Consider the following 24137-nt stretch of genomic DNA (forward strand, 5'->3'; position numbering starts at 1 on the left):
AGGGGGACCCAATCCAAAAAAAAAAAAAAAAAAAAAAAAAAAAAAAAGAAAGAAAGAAAGAAAGAAAAAAGGGCACATTTAGCAGGACATGGTGATGCTGCAAACCTTTAGTCCCAGCACTGAGGAGGCAGAGGCAGGAAGATCTTGTGAGATTGAGGATCCCAGCACTTGGGAGGCAAAGGCTTTACTCTCTCTGTGAGTGTGTATGCTTCTTTACTTTGTTTATATTTTTGTTTTTGTTTTGAGACAGGGTCTCCCTGTAGCCCCAGTTGACCTGGAACTCACTATGTAGACCAGGCTGGCCTCAATTTCACAGAGATCTACCTGCCTCTGCCTCCCAAGTGTTGGGATTTTGGTCTACATAGCAAGTTCCAGGTCACTATGGCTACAAGGGGACCCTGACTCAAAACAAAACAAAACAAGGCACATTTCTATTTTAGACAAAGGCCTGGGGGGGCGCTCCCCCTCAAGCCAGCTGGGTTCCCCTTTCCAGCTGACTGGTCCAGACCAGTTCAGATAAGACCGAGGTCAGTCCTGGACATATCTCAGCTTGGAGCTGTGGCCAATGGACTCTTTCTTCTTTATTTCCGTTGACCAATCTGAAATTAGGGGAGGGGGACCTGCCCCATACCAGCATTAAAAGGTCTGGGCCCCTCAGGGGCCTCTAGGCTTTTTGGTTTGAGTCTCCTTTTCATGTGTAGCCCAGCTGGCCTGGATCTCACAGAGATCCACCTGCCTCTGCTTCCCAAGTGTTGGGATTAAAGGCATGCGCCCCCACGCCTGGCCGTTTCTTTACTTTAAATGTTTGTTATTTGTTTTCTGCTGCGTCTGAGGTTTTCCTGCCTTTTCATTCTTTAATTGCCAGAGAAAATGAACTTGATCAAGACCCCTAGATGACAACACACCTGCATTCACACATGCTCCACACACCACACATAGGGGACATGCATTTGCACACACACGCACACACACACACACACACACACACACACACACAGTGAGCTATAGAGGAAGACACCTGATGCTAAATAAATTCTCTTCTCCACAAGCATGCGCACACACAAATCTCAGCCCAGGTATCGAGCACTCTGTCATCTTCTGCCTACAGAGCCCTTTCTGTATTATAAAGCTTCATATAGACATAGGATGTACCACGAGCAAACGCCACCTCTGTCTCCAGAGGAGTGTCTGCATCAGTGTGCATCACACATCACGTAGGACGATGCAGCCTCACCCGCCTCCTGTCAGTTGTGTCTTTCATGGCATATTTTCCCATCTTTTATTTTAATATTTTTTTTGTCTTTTTGAGACAGGGCCTCCCTGTAGTCCCAGCTGACCTGAACTCACTATGTAGACCAGGCTGGCCTTGAACTCACAAAGATCCACCTGCCTCTGCCTCCCAAGTGCTGGGACTAAAGGCATGTGCCACCACGCCCGGCCCTATTTTAATATTTTTAATCCTTATAGTTAAAACACGTTTCACACAAGCAACATTTAGTTGTGTATGTGAGTTTGACAGGTGCTCGTGTAGCCCAGGCTGGCCTGGAATTCACTCTGTAGCTGAGGCTAACCTTGAACTCCTGATTTTCCTGCCTCCACTTCCTGAGTGCTGGATGACAGTCATGCAACAGCATGCCTGGTTTATGCAGTGCTGGGGATGGAACCCAAGGCTCCATGCATGCCAGGCAAGTGCTCCACCAACTGAGGCGCATCCTCAGCCTTAGTTTTCTTTGTCAGATGTCCAGCCTGACAATTGTTTCCTTGGAGTTTCTCTGGTTAAAGGTTAAAGTAACAAATGGTTCATGTGGCAAAGGGAGGTGGAGGCAGAGCCAGTTGGCCCTGGCGTCCCCCATCCATGTCCTCCCCCAGGAGATGGAACCAATGGTTAGATTTCTTCATTGTGAGTGGCCGGAGCAGTTGTGGTCAGCACGGGAGGGATGGAGACTCAGCAGTCAGCAGTCCTGAAAGATTTCTCCAATCCTGGTTGAAGGGAGCGCAGCAAGGGCGGCTTCTTGGAGAAGGCAGTGTTCAAGCTGAATTCTAGAGCACAGACCCGAGTTTGCTGAGCTGGCAGAGGGGAGGCGCTCTGCCTGGCAAAGGGAAGGGCAGAGTGTAGCAGCTCTGCTGGATAGGGCACAGGAGTACCGGAAGTGGCAGGGGACTCAGAGGGCTTGGGAGGCCGAGATGAGCCTGGTGTTTGAGGGGCAGGGTTTGACTAGGGCTCTGGAAGGAAGCCTAGGGGGAAGAGGACAGGCCATTTTCATGTGCTGAAGTTAGAGGAAATGCAAAACCAGGAAGAATTGCTTGAAACAGTCAAAGAATGGGCAAGCATGGTGATGATTCTCTTTTAAAATATTTTGCTTTATGTGTATGAATTTTTTGCCTGCATGTATGTAAGTGCACTCATGTCTTGCAATGAGGCGTCAGATCCCCTGGAACTGGAGTTTATGGACAATTGTTAGCTGTCATGTGGGTGTTGGGAATCAAACCTGGGCCCTATGCAAGAGCAGCCAGTGCTTTTAACCACTAAGCCATCTCTCCAGCTCATGGGGACAATTCTTAAAACTTTAATTTATATATTCAGTTGTCAGATAAAGGTTGAGATACTATTAATGGTATGATACCATGGCTGGACATGCATATACCCCATGGTGTGGTAACTGCAGTCACACTGTGTGTGTGTGTGTGTGTGTGTGCATGCATGCAGACATGCATGTGGAAGCCAGAGGTCAAGGTCAGGTGTCTGCCTCACTCACTCTCCACTCTATTTTTTTTCAATTAAAAAACTTCTTTTTATATGTGTCTGAGTGTATAGCCTGCATGTGTGTAAGTGCACTTGTGTCCTGCAGTGCCCATGGAGGACAGAAGAGGGTGTCAGATCTCCCGGAACTGGAGGGTGCTAGAATTTGAACTCAGGTCTTCTGCAAGAACAGTCAGTGCTCTTAACCACTGAGCCATTGCTCCAGTCCCTCCACCATATTTTTTGAGACAGCGTCTCTCAGTGAATCTAGAGTTCACCAATTCAGCCAGACTAGCTGGCCAGCAAGTCCCAGGTATCCTCCTTAGTAAATACTTTTAGCAGCTTGGTGTATTAAACACACACATGTGTGTGTGTGTGGCTGTGTGTACAGTCTTATTAGGGCTCATGTAAAAAGTTCCTTTCGATAGCCCTCAATGCTGATGACTCTCAGATGTAAGCAGCCATGGGCTGCCTACCTGGAGAGGTCCCAGCCCCAGGTGGAACCCTGGCTGAGGCGGTGTCTGAGGCCGGGTATGACCTTGTCCCAGTTTCAATGATGCCTGTGGACCAGCTGTTCTCCCTGGGGCAATTGGAAAATTCTCCAGGGTTCAGATGTTGTGTGGGTGGTGAACTGGTGCCTGTCAGCACCAGCAGCCTCCAGACCCAGCACCCCTCTGTAAATCCATCCCTTGTGTAGGGTGCACAGAACGGAGGACCATCAATGTTGACGTGATTACGAACATATAAAGGTGTGAGTGATAATTTCTTTTACAGCTTGCTGTGGATCAGTGCAGGTGAGCCCTGTGCATAGCCCCTACCTCAAATTACGTCTCAATCAGTGTTAAAAGCTGCCTGACATTTCCGTGTGATTTATGTATTAACCTTTACAGCGAGCGCCTAGCGCTGATGGCTGTCATCAGCCTGAGTGTGGGTGGCAGCTTGCGGCCCTCCCTGGCTCTCCCCCTCCCCTAGAGAAACCCCAAGGACAGGAACTCACATGATGACCCTGGCCAGCGAGGAGTCCCTGAAGCTGTGTCCCCTGGGCAGCTGCCTACCAAAAGGTTCTGGAGGCTGCAGATTCTGACTCTTCAAGCTCATGTCTTGGGTACAGTGGATTGACAAAACTATTCTGCTATTTTGAGGCATATCAGCAGTTTGGAAGCAAATGGAAAGAAGACTCCAACTATGTACTCCAAATCCAGAGTTGGGTCCCCAAGCTCCTAGTGTGTCTGCAGCCCACCCTCAGTCACATCCTCACCACAGAGCATCACAGACACCACACTTGCCATCCAGCCACATCTGTGTGGGTGCATGTACCCAACCATACCCATGCCCTGGTATGTGGTAGGTGCTGGCACCCAAGTCTCCATTACTGAAGGTCACACTCTGTCACAATTGTTCCTAGCAGTAAAGAGGCTGGGAACATGGTCCCCAAACTCAGCTGTGAGTCAGAAGCCTGTGGAGTATACCTCAGTGACCATGAGTGGGTCTGCACTCTGTGGCTTCCTGGGGATATCCATTTCCACGGCTTGTAGACTGCACTTCCAACTCTGCCTCGACCTGGGTTTAGAACATACCTATGATTGTCTTGTTGGCTGGAAGGTCTCCATTGGGGATATATTTCTCTGGGGAAAGCATTCACACCATGTTCTAGTTTGCTTTCTGTTGCTGTGATAAAGCACTCTAACCTAAAGCAATTTAAGGAAGGAAAGGGCTTATCTCTTTGAGGACACAATCCAGAACAGGAACTGAAGCAACAGTCATGGAAGATGCTGCTTGCTGGCTTACTGGCTCATGCTTGGCCAGTATTCTTAGACAGCCCAGACCCACGCACCTAGGGATGGCACCGCCCACAGTGGGCTGGGCCCTCCCCCGTCAATCATCAATCAAGACACTCTCACAGACAAGGTCGCAGGTCACTCTGACTGAGGCAGTTCTTCAGTTGAGTTTCCCTCTTCCGGGATGTCTCTGGGTTTATATGACACTGACAATAAAAACTAACCAGCACACCTCATTATTAGGTAAATATTGAAATCTTTTGCATATTCCCTTTTAAGCAGTGTTTTGTGCTGCCGTGTGGAGTTATGTAAATCAATGTGGGGACCGCAAAAGAAGCTCTGGTAGTAAGAAGGGTTTAGATATGCGGTGACAAAAAATTAAATTCAAACTTTGGGAACCCGAGGGCTTCTCCAGAGCTGACTGTGTTGCACACATGGCTTTGCTTCATCCTTGTCTCTGAACACACATTACACATGCTCTGCGGTCATGCCATACAATGCTAATGAATGTAGCCCGAAACCCCCTGTTTTGCCACTGTAGGGTTTTTAATCACACACGATGTCTTCTGTTCCTGTAGGAGACAATGGTTTAATTACAAAAAAGACTTTTTCTATGTTTCTACCATCATTCCTCAGCATGTAAATATCAAAGTAGCATATCTTTGAGTTATTTTGCTGGAATAGTTTATTTGATTTTTAAAAAACTGCTGTTTGGGCTAGAGAGATGGCTCAGTGATTAAGACCATTGGATGTTCTGGCAGAGGACCAGGGTTCTGTTCCCAGCACCACACATGGTGGCTCAAAACTATCTGTAAATCCAGTTCCAGGGGATCTGATGCCCTCTTCTGGCTTCCACAGGCATTGCTTGCAGGTGGTGCACTACATAGATGCAGACAAAACACTCAAAGACATAAAATAAAAATAACTCTTTAGGGACTGGAGAGATGGCTCAGTGGTTAAGAGCATTGGTTGCTCTTGCAGAAGACCCGGGTTCGAATCCCAGCACCCACATGGCGGCTAACAACCATCTGTAACTCCAGTTCTAGGGGATCCAATGCCTTCTTCTGTTCTCTGTGGGCTTTGCACAGCATGGCTCATTTACATACATGCAGTAAATAAACTCATACACATAAAATAAAATTAAAAAAATAAAAGTAACAGTTGCCAATTTTAGTTTCATTAAAAGGTCATTCAGTGGATTTAGGCTTGGGACTAGGACAGAATTTCCAACAAATTCTGAAATGACCCTAAGTACATTTCTGCCACTGTGTGCCACATATGTATGTGAAACACTGTTCTCAGTACAATGATTATAAAATAAAAAATATTGATCAACTCTGAAGAATGTTGAGGATGCACTATATCCTGCAGGATCAAGTACTCAGCCAAAATTTTATGTAAAAATCAACACATATACCCATCTCATTAGTATGCAAACTTGCTTTTCTCTTTAACAAATTATATGTATACCAAAGAATTATTTAAAAACAAATTTCTCTATGACTTATTACCAGCAAAGTTTGGATTTTTTTTTTTTTTGTCTTTTTGAGACAGGGTCTCTCTGCAGCCCCAGCTGGCCTGGAACTCACTACGTAGACCAGGTTGGTCTTGAACTCACAGAGACCTTTGTATGCCTGTGTACCTAGAATTGTATAAACATGCCCTGGGTAAAGGGAGTCACATATGGGAAAAGCTTAACCAGGACGCAGACTCTCCAGCAAGCTGCTACACACCCAAGAGGGTCACTGACAGCCAGCCAGAGAGTAATTCTTCAGGTATGGCTGGATCAGGATGTTTCCATTACACTGTTTAGCCCTGCTTCTCTGCTGTTCATTCTCTGAGAGACTTCTTTGTGTGGTCCCAGACCCCAAACCCCCCCAGCAGAAAATTCTCTTGAGGCTGGGAGAGATGATTCAGTTTGTTAAGACCACTGGCTGCTCTTGCAGAGGACCTGGGATTGGTTCCCAGCACCCACTTGGCAGTTAACAACCATCTGTTACTGTAAATCCAATGCCCTCTTCTGGCCTCTGTGGACCTTGTACCCATGTGGTGCACTTACATACATGCAGGCAAAGCACACATACACAGAAAACAAAAATAAGTAAAAACCACTCACTCCTTTCCTAGCCTTATAGCAGAAGTTTCAGCTTCTGCTTTTGTTCTGCTGTTTCAGGGTCGTGTGACCCTCAGACCATGTGATCACCCTTGACTCAATCTACAGCAAGGGGAAAACATGACTGATCAATTAAGATGGTCAAAGATGAGAGATGAGTCAGCACTGGGGGAGTCTTGGGTGGAGGTGGGAGGAGCTGAGGTGGGAGGAGCGGAGGTGGGAGGGGCGGAGGTGGGAGGGGCGGAGGTGGGAGGGCCTGGGTTGGAGGAGCTGACCTGAGGGGAGACCTGGGAGCTGGCAGAGTTCTGTGACACCTGACTATGGTTCCCTGGACAGGTAGTTGCTCCTCGGAGGTGACTCAGAATGGCGGGCTACAGGAGCGGATCCTAGAGGAAGGGGACTGCCCACTGACCTTAACGCATTGGCCACCACCAAGACGAAACATTCCCTGGTGTCTTGGAACCAATGTCTAAGAGCAAGAGCAGCCAGGAGAGATGGGGAGAGCGAGGGACAGTCAGGCACATGACCCTGACATGACCTGGCAGCATTTTGTCCTCCTGCAGAGTGGGCAGAAGGTGTGACCGGTTGATGTAGGGGGCTGGTCTGCCCTCAGCTTCCTCACTGAAGCGTGTGTGGGTGACTGATTGACCCCCACTCAGCTCAGTGCTTGTGTGAGACTTGTGGCTTGGGGGAGCTGATAGGGTTCCTGTCCTAATGGGAGTGAGGGCTCAGGGGGGAGCCTCCCTCAGAAAGTCCAGGGGCCACTCACAGGGGAGACCATGGGTGCTGCTCCAGACTGGGGGGCAGCACTGGGCCCTGCCCACCTGACTTGGCCTTGAGGGGCCAACTTCCTCTGGGAACTGGAAGCTGATAGGAGACTGTGCTTGCCTGGGGACTCCTGGCCAACATCTGGCCCTATCAGTTCATCTAAACAGAAAACTGAGAAACTGTTTGAGGCTTCTTGGAGGTCTGGGACACATGGGGCTCATTCTGGCTTCGTGTCTGGATCCACTGACACACATCTGTGAGCCCAAGTCTTTTGGGGAGAAGCACGTTCCAGCACCTCTGTGTTGGGTCAGACCCAGGTCTGGGAAGGCAGGATGGCAGGAGGTGGGCTTGGAGTGGGGGTTCTGGTCCTCCTCTTGGTCTGTTATTCCATGTAATCCAAGAGGGGTGGTGGCACGGTCTCTGGAACCAGTGTGAACTGTGCACATCACCCACCTGGAGCCACAGGGCCCTGGGCACGTACCCCTGCAATCAATGAAGAATCCCGTTCACCCCATGCACCAGCATCTGGGAGGGAGCCCCTGGAAGCTTTACTCTGCCTGGGGCCACAGAGGCCTGGGCTGGGAAGGATGTGTTCCAGAACTTGAAAGCCACAGGGGTGTTTATGAGGTTAAGCAGCCGCTTTGTAGCAGGAATCTGCATGTGTGGAGGGATCGTGACAGCAGCAGGTCAGACGGAGCCAGCAGCCTGCACTGGACCAGATGCCATATCTCCCCACTTGTGCAGGCATGGCGGACATCCTTACTGTGCCACACATAGGGAATGAGACAAGCTGGGCCTTGGGTTTGTGCACATGTGTGCTGCATGGATGTGTGTGTGTGTGTGTGTGTGTGTGTGTGTGTATTCTTCTCTCTCCCCCTCTTCATACAGTTGGCATATACCATGTGCGGTCCCAACTTTAGACATGTATCTTGAGTGTTTGTATGGGGGAAAGACCCTGGTTTTCTTCATACTAGCTGCAGAAAGATGGACTAAACTCATGCTCTTCCTAGCCACCTCGTTACACACCACTGAATCATGTCATTTCTAATTGGTACACTTTATATCAGTAATTTAGATGTTCTACATGATTGCACTCTGATATTCTCATACTCAGTACCTTCCAAACTTTTCAAGCTTTTACTACTTTAAATAGTAAAATGATATGCTTTTTCACAAGAAATTATTTATTTTGATAAATTGCTAAACTAATTCACTCTCAGGCTCCTGCAGGTTCCCTCTCCCTGGCTGTGTGTATGTGTCCCCTGATGAGGGCTCAGCTATTCCCCTGGCCTGCATAGAACTCCATCTGCTCTCCCTCCCAAGTTCAGAGGGCATGTCCTACCCAAATTCCTGCCAGAGGAGCAAAGCACTCCAGGTCTACACCCCAGATCTGTAAGGGGAGATGGGTTCCTGCAGAGTCAAGGAGCAAAATGTGCCATTGGGGGTAGTCCTCAGCAGGGTCCTTCCCAGCAGTTCATGGACTGTGGATGCTGGCATATGTGGCCTGTGCAACAGTGCAGACAGTGTCAAATGGTCATCTGCCTAGGAGGCAGACATCCCTTGCTCCTTAGATCTGGATACATCCTCAACGCAGGGTGGTGGTGGTGGTGGACTTAGCTCAGTAAGACAGCACTTACCTAGCAAGTGCAAGGCTCTGGGTTCCATTCCTGGGCCGGAAGGTGGTAAAAGGAAGAGAACACAGAGAGAGAGCCTGAAGTTGGGTGTGGAGTGCACACCTGTAATGCCGACACTTGGGAAGCTGAAGCAGGAGGAAGTCAAGCTCAAGACCAACTGTCTCAAAATAAAAAGCAAGCCTAGCATGGCGGCTCCTTCTGCAATGCCCGCACTCCAGAGGCTGAGACAGGCTTGCCATGTGTTAGAGGTTAGCCTGAGCTACACAGTGAGTTTGAGGTTAGTCTGGGCTACAGTGTAAGACCCTGTTCCACCACACCCCCTCAAAATAGAGAGAGACTGAGTCAGGCATAGTAGTTTGTGCTTTTGATCCAAGCACTTGGGAGGCAGAGGCAGGCAGATCTCTGTGAATTCAAGGCCAGCCTGGCCTACATAGTGAGTTCTAGGCCAGTCAAGCTTATAAGAGAGAGAGGAAAAGAGGCAGAGGGAGAAGAAGAGAGGGAGAGAGAGGGGGGAGGGGAGAGAGAGAGAGAGAGATTCTCTTCTCCTTCTTCTAACTCAGGGACAGGCCATCCGTCTGTCACCCTGTGTGCTCTACAAGCTTTCTATGGAACTTCAGAGTCAAGAGGGTGTGGAGGGAAGAACCAACCTGGTGAGCTCTAAACTGGGAGGACATGGCCTGGAGATGAGCAGGTGGGCCCATCAGCAGTGCCAGGGGTGAGGTGGATGAGGGGAGGCTGCAGCAGATGCCATCCTCGCCTAACGAGAGACAGAACCCAGGACGTGGCAGGTGCCCCAGATGCAGGCAGGTATGGCGAATCGTCCTTGGCGCTGTCCCTTTTTGGATTCAACACAGAGCATAGGGCCAAGCTGAATAAAGCTCCAGAGTTCCCACTCAATTTCCCTTCCTTTTAAAAAATGGCAGCGTATGTGTGACCTCTCTCTGTTTGTTATAAACCAATACCCCGTGTTTCAGTTCAGTGAGCTCACATCTTATTTGGAACCTGGGTCTGAAGTCGCCTAAAGCTGCCGAGAATGTAATTGTACCTGCGCATATGAGAGCCAGTTAATTTCTGATGGGGCCCAGTAGCTTTGATCGGGTCCCGGGAATGTCCCCCAAACAATGGAGCACAAGGACATGACAGTTTTTGCCCAAGATGTGGTTGGTGTTTTTTGTGGGGTGAAAACATGTAATTTTGTAAATGTTCACAGATTGTTAGTTTCAATGGGAAAAAAAAATCACATCACAGGTCACAGACTGCACATCTTCCTTTCTGGGTTTTTCTTGCCAAACCCTGAGAAGGGGGTGCTGCTAGGAGTGCCCCACCAGCAGGCAGCCCCTCACGGTGCTGACTCCCCACAGCAGTGGCTCAGCAGCTGAGTCACAGCAGGGGTGTTGGGCTACCTCCCACCCCTCCCTAGTCACCTTCTTCCCTGATTGTGAACCCTGAAATAGTAGCTTTGCCTTCTATTTCTTTTTTAAAAATATGTATTTATTTGTTTTTATTTTTATGTATGTGAATGTATTGCTTGCATGCGCGTTAGTGTACCCGTGTCGTGCAATGCCCATGAAGGTCATAAAAGGGCATCAGATTCACCTGGAACTGGATTTATGGGCAGTTGTTAGCCGCCATGTGGGTGCTGGTAATAGAACCCAGGTCCTTTGCAAGAGCAACCAGTGCTCTTAACCACTGAGCCATCTCTCCAGCCCCCAAACAGTATTTCTTTAACACTTTTATTACATTTATTTTGTGTGTTTGCGTTTGTGTGTGTGTTTTTGTGGGTGCATATGTGTAACAGTGGGTGTAGAAGTCAGGGGACAATTTTCCCGAGCAGGTCCTCGCCTTCTTCCAAGTGGCGTCCGTGGAGCTCAGGTCATCTGTCTTGGTGGCAACGCCTTCACCCACTGAGCTACCTTTCTCGTCCATTAATAACATTATGTTTTAAATTTTTTAAAAAAATTTTATTTTTACTTTGATATGTATGAGTGCTTTCCCTGCATGTACATGAAATGGCCATGGAGGCCAGAAGAGGGCATCAAATCCCCTGGAGCTAGAGTTACAGATGGTTATTGCCTGTCATGTGGGTTGTTGGAGCTAAACCCAGGTCCACTGCAAGAGCAGCCGGAGCTGTTAACCACTGAGCCATCTCTCCAGCTTTTTAAATTTATTTACTTGTTCATTTTTGAGACAGGATCTCATTATGCAGCTCTGGATAACCTGGTCACTATGTAGACCTTGAATTCAGAGATCCACCTGCCTCTGCCTCCTGAGTGCTGAGACTAAAGGTGTGTTCCACCAAGCCCAGCTGTGAGTTTATTTTTTATTTTAAATTATGCATATTTGTCTGTGTGTGGGTATGTAACACATGAGTGTAGATACCCACTGGAGGCCATCGGATCCCCTGGAGCTGGAGTTTCAGGCAGTTATGAGCTGCCTGATGTGGGTCCTAGGAACTGAACTCAGGGCCTCTACAAGAGCAGTATGGGCTCTGAGTCAGTAAACAATCTCTCCAGCCCAGCCAACAGTACTTCTAACCCTAAGTTACTGACACCCTCGAGATGAGAATCTCAGAGCAATGTTGGCCACAGAGAAAGTTAAGCACATGAGGGTTCCTGCTGCTGTGATTCAGAGGCCCATCTGTTTCCTGGTCAGGTTTGCAGGCTCTTGCAGAAGATGGATACCCCCTCCTGCCTTTCCCCCACCTGTGTGCTAGGTGTGGCACCCAGCCCTACGAGGAGGGAGCTACCTATGGTGGGACTTCCCATGTTCCCATTCTGCTGTGCCAGGGTGACAGGAATGGCCATCTCTGTCACTGTGCGCCTGACCACATGGCCTTGCTCTGCAAGAGATGAAGGTTCTCAGCCTGACTAAGAGGGGCACCTCCAGCCTCCCTCTGACTTCTGTGTGCTACCCATAGGACCTTCGATGGCACCCAGGGGGCTTGGACACTCATAGATGCTCCTACCTCAGAGGTGGTGTGAGTCTCCAGTCTGGGAAGCCCCTCCTGCCCCAGCTGCCTTGTGGCTGCCAAGCAGGTGGACACAGTTTCTCTGTGGTCTTGGGGTTTGGTGGGCCTCTGGCAGAGGGCATCCTCCTCCTCTGAGGAGGTCTGCTGTTCTGGGTCCCCTGGTCTCTGTGTCCCTGAAGACTACATAGGAAGAGGAGGCCCTCTTCTCTCCCCCAAACTAAGAGACACAAGTCAGCTCTCTGTGAAGTATACCCCAACATATGCTCAGAGGCTGGATTCCAAGCTGGACAAATTGACTTCTTAGATCTGAGTCAGCAGACCTCTGCCTGGGGCAGATGAGGGGATTCCAATGGAAGCTGGAAGGCCGCCAGGTAACTGACAAGGCAGAGCCACTGGCTGGCAGAGGGGCACCTCCAGGCTGATGAGGGTCAGGTAGACTGGTCACCAGGTCAGGCAAAGACAGAACTGGGCATAGGAAGGAACTCAGGAGCATATGGACCCTATTTTCAGTTTTTGAAGAGAAACAGGCCCCTGCCTGGGCTCTAAGCTTAGAATGCATATGCTGAGGCCTTCTAGCCCTGGGCTGGGATATGAGCACACTGTAGTCTGGGCCTCAAAGCCTAGGCCTGCTCCAGGGGACTCCCTGCAGCCTCAGAGCTTGGGGTGAGAGAACCGGTTCTATCAAGGAAACCGAGTCAGAATTAGGAGGGGAGGGTTGTCTGGCCTTAGACAGCTCATCAGTGTAGACAGCTCAGAAAAGTCAGGAAAGAGTCGCAGATGACAGAGGACCTGAGGTGGTCTCCCTGTCAGTCTCAGATGCCCTGTGGTTGCTGCAAGGGGCATCTCTTCCTTAGCCTGAGAGCGGGAAGTGGTCTCAAGGAATGGAGATGTCCAGGAGAGCCCTAGGGAGCCAGTGACTATGACGGGAGGTTACTAGGTCCTCATCTCAGGGCATAGCTCATTCCCAGTCTCCTTCTAGCCCAAGGGCCCTGGCAGCACAGAGGGGCAGGGTGGAGGTGAGAGATGGGAACCAGATCTGGCCCAGTGCCCACTGATTGAGCCAGGCAGAGACTCTGAGCTAACCCCTGCTCCATGCTGGGCACAGTGTGTGCTCCAGTGAGAAGCCTGGCTTTTGTGAGCATGGCATCTCTGACGACACATGTCTTCAGTGCTCCCAGCCTACCTGGGGCTCCTCCCTCTGGAGAACCAGGAATACTGATCACCAAGGTCACTCTGGGGTAATGACTGGCTTGGCAGACACCAAGGCTGGGCAAGTGGTGAAGGGGCTGGTGCTAAAGAGCCCCCAACTGTCACCATTCCTTCCAGTGTCACCTGCCTGGTTAGTCAAGCGTACAGGAGCACAGAACGGGAAGAGAGCAAGAGTGCAGTGTACAAGTTAAGGAGCCAGTCGATCATGTGGCAGTCACATCCATGAAGGCTAAGTGCCCAGAAGATGAAGGCAACTGTATTGCTGGGCTTGACAGGAATTCAGCTTGTCAGGAAAAGCAGCTACATATTGGTATCAATGCAGGAGCTACAGTTCCAAAGTTAAAGGCTGGCTAGTCTGACCTGGACTCAGAGCTGGAACTGTAACCGTACCAGCCATCTGACTCATTCTACAAGCTTGCACTCCTTCCCAGCACCGTGCTGGGGAGTTTCTGTCTGTGCCTTGTGCCCCTGAGGCTCATGGTGGTGGTAATACCGAATGGAGTGAGTGTTTGCTGCTATGGCTAGTGGACAGTAGTGCCCAGGGATCTGTTCTGGCTGGCCGTAGAGGACAACCACCTTTACTGCCACCAGATCACACATGGAGAGCCCACAGCCCACTCCCTCCAGCTTCCCTTGGTTTCCTATGCTGTAAAAAGGGACTCCCTGAATCTCCCCGTATCTTGGGAAAGGGATCTCTGGCTCCCTGCCACCCAGCCCTGAAACTTTGGTCAGGACCGTGTAACTCGTAGCTAGGTAACTCACATGCAACTCCCACTTGGCGGCACCTCCCAACTTTGTTAATGGAAATCTGCTGATCCGTGACATGCGTATGTGGCAGACATCTGCTCGGGGTAATGTGCTGGTAATGTACGTATCGATGATCAATCTGTGGATTTGCAAGAGCGGCATAAAGTATTTAATTATAACCACGTTGGGCAAGCCTGCATGGTGGCAGCGACATTTGAATAGGTCACCTCCAGCCCTCACCCCTGTTATGTTATGGGTATTAAATGCCATTCATTCCTGATGTTGTGAGATATCACACACTGGCAAATTGGAAATGTCCTTTTGCTTCTAAGAACATGATTGATGGCCTCGGCAAAGTGAACGCCACCTCAAGGTACACTGGCCTTGCCAGATGCCACCCTGGCCTTGCCCAGCTGTGGCTGTGGAGGTGGTGTCTGGCTGTAAACCTGAACACAGAGGGGCCCCTATCATTCTGAATGTCTGTCTTGCTCAGGGAGAGGTGCTTTCATGTTTTGAATCAGACTTTGTGAACAAGAAAAAAAAATGCAAGAAGCAAGTGAGCACCCAGAAGATGAAATGCAAATTTTATTTGCTCAGTTGGTAGCAGAAAAATACATCTTCACATGCTGGCTGTGCCACCACTGACGTAGCTACCATCAACATCGTAAGCCATCTAAAGCAGATATGCAGTGATTTGAATTGATGCTTTTAGCACACCCGACAGAGGGATATAAATAACAAGGATGCAGACAGATGCATGACGCATGCCCACAGCACACACTCACACAAGCTCCGTACTGGCCATCCTGATAGTCCAGACAAACCAGGGCAGAGGAGGAAACCTGCATGGAGCCTTAGGCTCTGCACAGGCCCTTCCAGAAAGAAGCCACAAGCTTGGGTGCCATATCATGCCTGGCCAGCAGAGGGAGTCCATGAGTGTGTTGGCTGTAGGGTGGGCATTGCGAGAAGAGTACCTCAGAAAAGGGTCTCAGAGGTAGGCTCCCTCTCCTGCTCAGCCCAGGCTGGGGGACAGCTCCTAGTCAGAGACTGTGGTCAGCTGGACCTGGAGGCCAGGGAGCAGCCATCCCAGCCACCTCCTCAACAGAGATTAACCAACCAGGCTCCAGAGGCCTCCTCTCTCTTCACCATGCAGGCTCTGAGGACCCCACGTGTGAGCAAAGGGATGGAGCTGACGGTGCAGCCAGGCTTCGGAGTCTCTCCTGTGGCTACAGCCTGCGTCTCCGACTGCCCACCTTCATTTCCCCTCCAGACTGTTTCTAAGACAGCCCACTAAAGTCAGACTGTAATTCGCAATCCAGACAGCCAGCCTCATTGGGTGTGATTTTGCCATTCAAGGAAATCCGCACTGAGCTCATCAGATTACTAAACGTTCAAATTAAGTCATGGGAAGCAATTAACGCTACAAAAAACCAGGCTGGTGAAAAATGAAAATGTTGGTCAAATAGTTTTCACTGTGCCTAATTGTCTTTTTTAAACTGCCAGTCTCCTCGGTAATTAAATCATTTACGTTTCAAATGGAGTGGACCTCTGTCTCCTGCTCGAGCAACCACCTGCAAGAGAAACTGGTGAAGGCTGAGCAGGGGCCGATTTCCTGCTTAAAAGAACCAGGAAAATGGGGCTCTATACCCGGTCCTCCCATCCTTCCTATCGCTCTTCTTTCCCTTACAGAGTGCGCTTGACTTTTTCTTAAACATCTTTTTATTTTGAAGCAGGCCCTCACTAAGTTTGCCCAGGCTGGACTTGAACTTGCAATCTCCCTGCCTCAGTCTCCCAAGTGCTGGGATGACCAGGTTGTATCATTCATCCTGCCTGGCCTGGGAAGGAGCTATCTGCTGAGTCACTTTAGATTATGTCATTCATAACCTGAAGTCATGGGAATTGATTATTATGTGTGAACTGTTTTAAACTTTATTCTTTCTAATTATAGGGAAGGCCTTAACCAGCTCTGTGACTAGGTTACTGAGCACACACCAACTTTGGAATGGGGCTCTCTACAAAGCCACCTGTTATATGACTGGGGACAACATGCAGCCTGGCTTCAAGGAGCTTGTGTTTTTATTGCTTGGGACTTGGGAGCACTCAGTAATTCCAGCAAATTTTGAAGTCAAGCCAAATCTCAGCCTGGTTTTCCTGCCAGAGAACGATTTTTCTTTATAGATAAAACCACAACATCACAGTAAATACCTTTTATAAGAAAGCCTCCTGTTGATTCCTTTAAGGGAGGGCTGAGCCCTGGGGCAGTCAGGGAAGAAATTTGTCCCTGTAGCAAAGTCCAGAATTTCTGGCTCAGGTTGAAGCTTAAAGTCCCGCCTCCAGCGGGAGGATCAGGTCATGGGGTCCCCAAACTGACTTCAGCCGCCACCTCAGGCTGCCCAAAAGTGGAGGCTCCTTTGCTGGGGCTGCAGCGCCGGGCATCTGGCTTCCTGCGCGTGACAGGGCGACCTGAGCGCCGGAAAGGGGTCTGGAGAGGACAGGATGTAGTCGATGCTGAATTTGATGTCTCTGTGGGCCGCGGGGCTGGCTCGGGTCTCGCTGTCCGGGACTTGCGCACCGCCCGGGCCGAGGGACACACGCGCGGCCGGCTCCGGGGGATCCGGGAGCCCCTCTCGCTTGGGGCCGCGTCGCCTGCGTCGCCGGCGGAAATTGCCATTCTCGAAGAGATCCAGGAGCGACTCGCAGCCGCCCGCGAACGTCCAGTAGTTGCCTTTGCCCTTGTCGTGGCCCTCGGTGCGCGGCACCTGTGGGAGCAAGGGGCTCAGCGCGCGTCCCCAAGTACGCGCTCTAAGAAAGTGTCGCCGCCCGGCGCGGGGATCCGCTCGCCAAGAACCTGACCCGGCTTTGGGCGGTGACACTCCGACCCTGGCAGTTCGGACGTCTGGCCCCGGAGTTGGCCAGCTGGGGACAGCCAGGGTCCCGCGCGGCGTTAGGGACCGGGCTCACCTTGATGAAGCAGGGGTTCAGCGACAGGTTGTGGCGAATGGAGTTCTGCCAGGCGCGCTGGTTGGCACGGTAGTAAGGGAACTTGCGCATGATGAAGTCATAAATGCCCGACAGGGTCACGCGGCCCGCGGGGCTCTGCTGGATGGCCATGGCTATAAGCGCGATGTAGCTGTGACGGGGTATCAGACAGAGGGGTTGTGTCAGGCAGGATGGCTGAAACTTAGGACTGGTGGCCACGGATTCTGTGAGCCCTGGAACTGGCTAGAACCCCCGAGACCAGAAAGAGAGCAGCCCCCTATCCACTGGAGACCTTCTGGAGCCCCAGACCCACTGATGTTGAATCTGGACCCCTTAGAAACCCAGGATGGGCAAGAACGTCCCCTCCAGACCTTCTAAAGCCCCCCCCATCTCCCCAAGGCTCTCTGAATCCCCAGATCCTCTACATTCCTTAACCTTCTGAACTCCTCAGACCCTCTCAAGCCCCCTAAGGCCCTTTGAACACCTCCAACCCTGTGAACTCCTAGGCCCTCTGGACTCCCAGACCCTCTTAAACCCAAGACCTTCTGGACCCACAACCCTCCAAACCCCTAGACACTCCCAAGTCCCCCAAGACCCTCTGGACCCCGAGATCCTCTGACTCCTCAACCATTTGAATCCCCCAGATCCTTTCAAGCCCCCAAGACCTTCTGAATACCCGGATCCTCTGAACCCCTAACCCTCTGAAACTCTAGACCCTCTCAAGTCCTCCAAGACCCTCTAGACCTCCAATCCTCTGAACTCTCAGATCCTCTCAAGTCCCTCAAGATCCTCTCAAGCCTCCCAGACCCTTTGGAGCCCAAAGATCTGGATCCTGGGAGCCCATTGGAACCCCAGACCCTCTAGAGCTCCCCGAAGCCCCTCAGGGCCTGCTGGATATCCCCCACCCCTCAGATTCCCCAGGACTGAAGAAGACCCATGGTTTGTCCTTTCTTGGGTCCTGCAGTAAGGAAGCCCCCTTCTCCCAGCCCTGAGCAGGTCCTGGTGATCCCAGCCCTCTCTTGGTGCCATGGCCCCTGTCACCTGCCCTGGTCACCTGTATGCCGGCCGTGTGAGTCGCTTTTCCTCATCGGAACTACCGGCCGGGTAGTCGTCAGCGTCGTCGTTGAAGCAGTTGTAGGGGTACTGCGAGCTGTCAAACATCCTGGCGGCCCTGCTGACCCCGCCACCGCCTTCTCTGCGCCGCCTGCCGCTCGCTTGGTGCCTGTCCTCGCTGCTTGGGCCAAAAGCGTCTGCGCAGAGGGCGCGGGGAGCCTGGGCTTCTGGGGTCCCCGCTGCCCCGCCCGGTTCTCCAGCGTCCAATCCTGGTGCGGGGGTTGGCTCCAGTCACTAGAATGGGCGCGCAGCGGGGCTTCCCCGCCCTCTGACCCGCTGGGGAAAGGAGGCAGGCAGGGCGACCCCCACTTTATCCTCTCTGGAAGGGTGTGAGACAGCCTCTGGCAGCAGCACTCATTGCTAGGGATCTTAGGGTCCAGCCCTACAGAGCCAGGCTATTGTCCCCTTTGCCAGCAGACATGGGCTAACTGATCTGAGAGAGCCTCAGAGCCCAGGCCTGGTCCTGGCCAGGTGGGGCTGTTTGAGGCAGCCTGGCTGCCTGCTTCCCACACTGCACACGAGATGGATGAGGACCCAAGACCCAGAACCCAGGGTTACCACCAGCATCTTGTGTACTCCTCCTGCCTCTGTCCATCTCTGCCCAGAAGTGGCCTCCTGTGGGGGCCGTGGGTGGCCTGGGGCCAAAGGATCAAATAAAGTCCTGGGACTCCATCCTTTATCAGAGACTCTGGTTTTTTGAGCTTCCTATTGGCCCTCTGGTTCTGGGAGGGGTAGATGCACGCATGGGGAAGGAGCCATCTGTCAGAAATTATGGGATAAAGCAGAGAGGAGGGATGTCACGATGACCCTTGGTATCCAAAGGAACTTCTTTCCAATAATCTACAGAAGACAGACTGGAAGCCGTGTCTTAGCAGTTGGGAATTTGAGGATTTGGGAGAATAAAGCACACAATTCTTCTGGAGAATATTTTGGTAAATTCTTGAAAAGCTAAACATGTAGGCAAGAGTGATGGCACAGACCTATCCTCCAGGCAGCCAGGAGGTCAAGGCAGGAGGCTCAGGAGTTTGAGGTCAGCCTGGACTATAGAGTGAGACCCTGTCAAAACAAAGACCTACAAAAACTGAACACAAGACTACCATGCAACCCAGAGATTATTTGCCTGGACCCGTTATCCCATAATGAATCTTTGCTCATAGGGATGCTCATATCTTTATTGGAAATATCCCCTAACTGGAAACATGTTCTTCAACAGATGTAGAGTTAAGTGCCTTGTGTTGCAATCCTGCTGTGGCATACTACCTAGACAGTAAAAAAGAACTGTTGATGGAGTGAAAAGGCCAATTTCAGAAGTTTGCCTTACTTTACAGTCTCATTTATATAACACACACCCAGGTAGAAGCTTCACTGCCTTATGACAGTGCTTCAGCCATGGCACTGTCACAGGCTTATCCAGACCCAAGGGAGAGAAGCAGACTGCTTTGCAAAGGGAGGAGTACATTGTGAGGAGGGCAGGTGGAATGGGTGGCACTGTGCAGCTATCTTTGCTTTGTGAGGACAGCAGGCAAGTGAGAGCTGCTATGGCACACTGCAGAGGCCTGAGGGGTGACAGGACCAGAGAGGGAGGATAACAGGGAATAGGTGAGAAATCTCCTGTCTAACATAAGTCTACAGACCCAAATCACAAGACATGTGGAAGTCTGATGCTACGAAGTACATCCATTGAAAGTGGCATTTGGGAAGCAAACTTAGCCCTGATGAAATAAACCTTGTAGAACTGTCTGTCAAAAACATAAACATGGGGCTAGAAAGCTGGCTCAGTGGTTGAGAGCATTGGCTGCTCTTGCAGAGGACCTGGGTTCTGTTCCCAGCACCCATATGTTAGCTAACAACCATCTGTTACTCCAGTTGCAGGGGATCTGGCATCCTCTTCTGGTCTCTGCAGGCATTGCACACACTGATGCACTTAACATACATGCAGGCAAAATACTCATACACATAAAATAAAAGTAATAATAAAAACATTAGTGGCTTCAAATAAGGATGCTTATCTGTCAGACTTGAAGCTTGTTCATACCCTGTCCCACATGGCAAGTGTCAACTTGCTTCATAGCATCCCTTGAGCCACTAATATGGTTAATATTTTGTTTGATTTGCTTTGTTTTTTTGAGACAGGGTCTCCCTGTAGTCCCAGTTGGCCTGGAACTCACTATGTAGACCAGGATAGCCGAGATCTCACAGAGATCCACCTACCCCTGTCTCCCTGCACCACTATGCCTGGTCCAGTGTTTGATTTTTGAAGGAAAACTCCCTTGCTTCCCCTGAGCTTTGGTGTTACACACAGGAAGTGTTTGCTGAGTTCAGAGTCACGGTTTTCCTCAATGTCCTCTGCTGAGCACTGTTCTGTTCAGCTGTAGACTAGAATGGAATCTGACACTGTGCTAGTGTGGACCCAAGAATGCCAGCTGGGAGAAATCAGCTCGACAAAAAGTTCCATTTAGACATGCAAACCAAAATAGGCAAACACACAGAGACAAAGTTAGGAGAGAGATTGTGAGTGCTGGGGTGGAGGGGACATCATTGTTTTTAAAAATTATTTATGTTGTATATATGTGTATGTGCATGTGGAAGCTAGGTGTCATCCTCAAGAATGCTACCTACCTCTCTCATTGGCCTAGAGTTTACTAATTAGGCTAGTCTCACTGCCTAGCAAACCCCAGAGATCCCCTTGCCCCTGCCTCCCTCCTCAGTGCTGGGATTACAGGCATGCCCCACCATGCCTGGGATTTACCCAGGTGCTGGGCATCAAACTCAGGTCCTCATTCTTACATGACAAGCATGTTACCAACTGAGCCATCTCCCTACCACCATGGGTTAGGAATTCATGGGTGGTTCAGCTGGGTAACTCTGACTTGGGTGTTCTCTCTCTCTCTCTGTTTCTGTCTCTCTCTGGAGATTGCAGCTGTGAGACAGAAAGCTACCTGGGTTCATCTGGTAGCTGCGGTCCAGGGTCTCATCCCTAGTGCCTTTCCACCACATGGAGGTCACTTCCCACTGAAGATATCAAGCCTGTGCAGCAGTCCAGGGCATCTTGTAACCAAGTGACAGCAGTGGGCCTTATTGGTATGTCTGCTATTAGCCTCACACCTCTTGGGGTGATGGGGATAAAGAGTGCATTTGAGTTTCAGGAGGTGAGACTTTCTGGGCACTGGAGGTACTCACACCCACACACAGGAATATGGAGACTTGTGGTACCCACAGCAGGGAGTGGGGGTGCGGAAGGACATCCTCCATGCTGGAGGTCAGGAAGATGAAAGAAAGCAGGTGTGGACCACCCAGCTACTGAGACCTCAGACTGAGATGAGGCCTGGGTAGCTCTGTAAAGCTCAGGGGTGCAGAGGGCCGAGAGGAGCAGGGGGTCGGCAGAGACCAGCCTCCATTCATAGGGCTGGCATTCTGGTGGGAAGGGGGCGCTCACTGGTCTGGGATTTCAGACAAGGTTCGTCATTACAGTCTGTGGTACAGAGAGGTTGCTAGGGGCTCTGAGGGAGGACACATGAGGCACAACTGGCCTGGGCAGTGAGAGCATTTGAGCCACACTCACGATAGGGGTAAAGGCAGTGAGAAAATGCTACTGGGGCTGTGAGTTCTAAGGTGGCATACTGGCTGCTGGAAGGCCCCATAGTCCATGCAAATGGTAGCTTCTGGAAGATTCTGGAAGGCCTGAGTGATGCTACTGGGGCTGTGAGTTCTAAGGTGGCATACTGGCTGCTGGAAGACCCCATAGTCCATGCAAATGGTAGCTTCTGGAAGATTCTGGAAGGCCTGAGTATACCAGAAACTTCCTCTACCTTCCTAACAGATCCCTAGCTTCCTGCATCTCAGGAGAGTGTCTGTGAACATGACCATCATGCAGGGCACAAGACTGGTCTTCAGCACTTTTTAAGAATGTGCATATCAGGGCTGGAGAGGTCCATAACTCCAGTTCCAGGGGATCTGATGCCCTCTTTTGGCCTCCATGGCAATTGCAGTAACAGTGCACAGAGACATATGCAGGGAAAACACTCATATACATAAATTTAAAAAATGTGCAATAATATTGCCAAGTGTGGTGGTGTATGCCTTTAATCCCAGCACTCAGGAGGCTGAGAGAGAAGGATCTCTGTGAGATTGAGGCCAGACTGGTCTACATAATGAGTTCCAGATAAGTTGGGGACCCTATCTCCAAAAAAAAAAAAAAAAAAGGGAAAAAAGAATGTATATATTGGGGTGGGGAGATGGCTCATTGGGAAAGCAATTACCATGCTAGCATGAAAACCTGTGTTTAGATCTCCAGAACCACAAGAGAGCAGGACTGGGCAGCATCTATCTGAAACCACTACACTGGTTTGAATGAAAACATCTCCCATAGGTTCAAGTGTTTGAACACTTGGTCAGTGGGTGGTGCTTGGGAAGGTCATGGTACCTTCAGGAGGTGTGGCCATGCTGGAGGAAGCATGTCACTAGGGGCGGGCCCTGAGGGTTCATAGCCTTGCCCCACTTTCAGAAGCTGTCTCTGCTTCCTGTGGGTGCTTGAAGATGTGAGCTCCCACTTTCTCCTGTGGCTGCCTCCCTGTCAAGATGGACTCTGACTCTCTGGAACCATAAGCCCAATAAACTCTTCCTTCTATAAGTTGCCTTGGTGATGGTGTTTTATCACAGCACAGAAAAGTGACTAATGCCTAGACAGAAGCAGGATACTTCCTGGGAGCTCACCGATCACCTCGCCTAGCTTATGCAGCAGTAAATGAGAGACCCTGTCTCAAACAAGGTTGAAGGTGAGTGAGGCTCAACACCCAAGATTTCACTCTGATCTCCACATGCTTGCTGTGGTATGTGTGTACATATACACAGACACATGCAGACACACACACACACACACACACAAATGCATATATTAGGGGCTGGAGAGATGGCTCAGCAGTTAAGAGCACTGGCTGCTCTTGCAGAGGACCCAAGTTTGGTTCCTGGCACCTACATGGCAGTTAACAACCATCTGTAACTCTAGTTCCAGGGGATCTGATGCCCTCTTCTGACCTCTTTGGGTATTGCACAACACGAGAGTACATATACATGCAGACAATAGACTAATACACATAATAAAATAAAAATAAATTTAAAATGCATATGTGGGCTGGAGGGATGGCTCAGTGGTTAAAAGCACTGTTTGTTCTTGCAGAGGACCTGGGTTTCATTCCCAGCACCCACATGGTGGCTAAGAACCATCTGTTACTCTAGTTTCAGGGGATTCGACACCCTTTTCTGACTTCCATGGGCATTGCATGACACGTGTATTACACACAACCAGGCAATACACTCATACACATAAAACAAAAATAATAAATAAAATATTTTAAAAATTCATATGTTAGAGAATCTGTTTATCCAATAGGCATTTATGAAGTGCCAAGTCTGTGCTATCCTTGGGGACATGGAGGGACAGGCTAAAGCTTCCCCTGGGGGCTTTATATCTGGCTGTGAGAGGCTGGTGAGGCTCAGGACGCGGTGGCCTGGTCAGCAGCACCAGGCTAGCTCTTGCTTGTCTCTGCTCTCTCTAGAGAGCAAAGGGACCAGACAAGAGCAGGTGCCCACCTTAAGATGCTCCTGGCTCACCTGTCCACAGTGCTACCCCTCAGGACACATTTGACCACTGCAACAGCTAAGAGCCATAGTCCTTAATGGGAGAGACAGTGGAAGGGCTGGTTGTTGTGTAACTGTTCCCACCAGACTGAAACAATTGCATCCCAATTGAAATCTTCTGCTAAGGCTCAGGAAGTAAATGAAATTCACAAGACTCAGTAAGTTCTTGGAATTTAGGAGATTCACAGGACCCCCCTCCCAAGGTTATATAAGCAGGGACAATTGCTGGGGAGAGATTCTCCCATTGATGCAGAGAGCTCCAGGGATGCAGCTTTCATGAGTTGTCACCCATGCTCGGGGTGGGACTTTTGTGATGTAGCTACCTCTGAGTCACCCACGCTCCTGTAAATAACCCTGTCATCATATTCCTGTAAATAATCCCATAAACTCACTGGTTCATGAAGCTAGACCTGGATGGAGTTGTCTCTTTGATCTGTTGTTGATGCCCTCT

At 50.3% G+C, this 24137-nt stretch overlaps 1 protein-coding gene across 1 annotated transcript; it reads right to left on the reverse strand.

The window, feature by feature from the left end:
- Positions 1–16149: 16149 nt before the first annotated feature.
- On the reverse strand, positions 16150–18917 carry LOC103748700 (forkhead box protein I2). Its single transcript, XM_008851451.3, has 3 exons — positions 17991–18917; positions 16919–17087; positions 16150–16716 (listed from the first exon to the last, which is right to left on the reverse strand). The coding sequence occupies exons 1-3, from the start codon at positions 18095–18097 to the stop codon at positions 16342–16344; spliced, it is 651 nt and encodes a 216-aa protein (XP_008849673.1). The 5' UTR covers positions 18098–18917; the 3' UTR covers positions 16150–16341.
- Between the last annotated feature and the right edge of the window lie 5220 nt (positions 18918–24137).

The sequence above is a fragment of the Nannospalax galili genome, unplaced genomic scaffold (genome assembly GCF_000622305.1).
Source record: "Nannospalax galili isolate Female #2095 unplaced genomic scaffold, S.galili_v1.0 scaffold664, whole genome shotgun sequence".
Taxonomy (NCBI): domain Eukaryota; kingdom Metazoa; phylum Chordata; class Mammalia; order Rodentia; family Spalacidae; genus Nannospalax; species Nannospalax galili.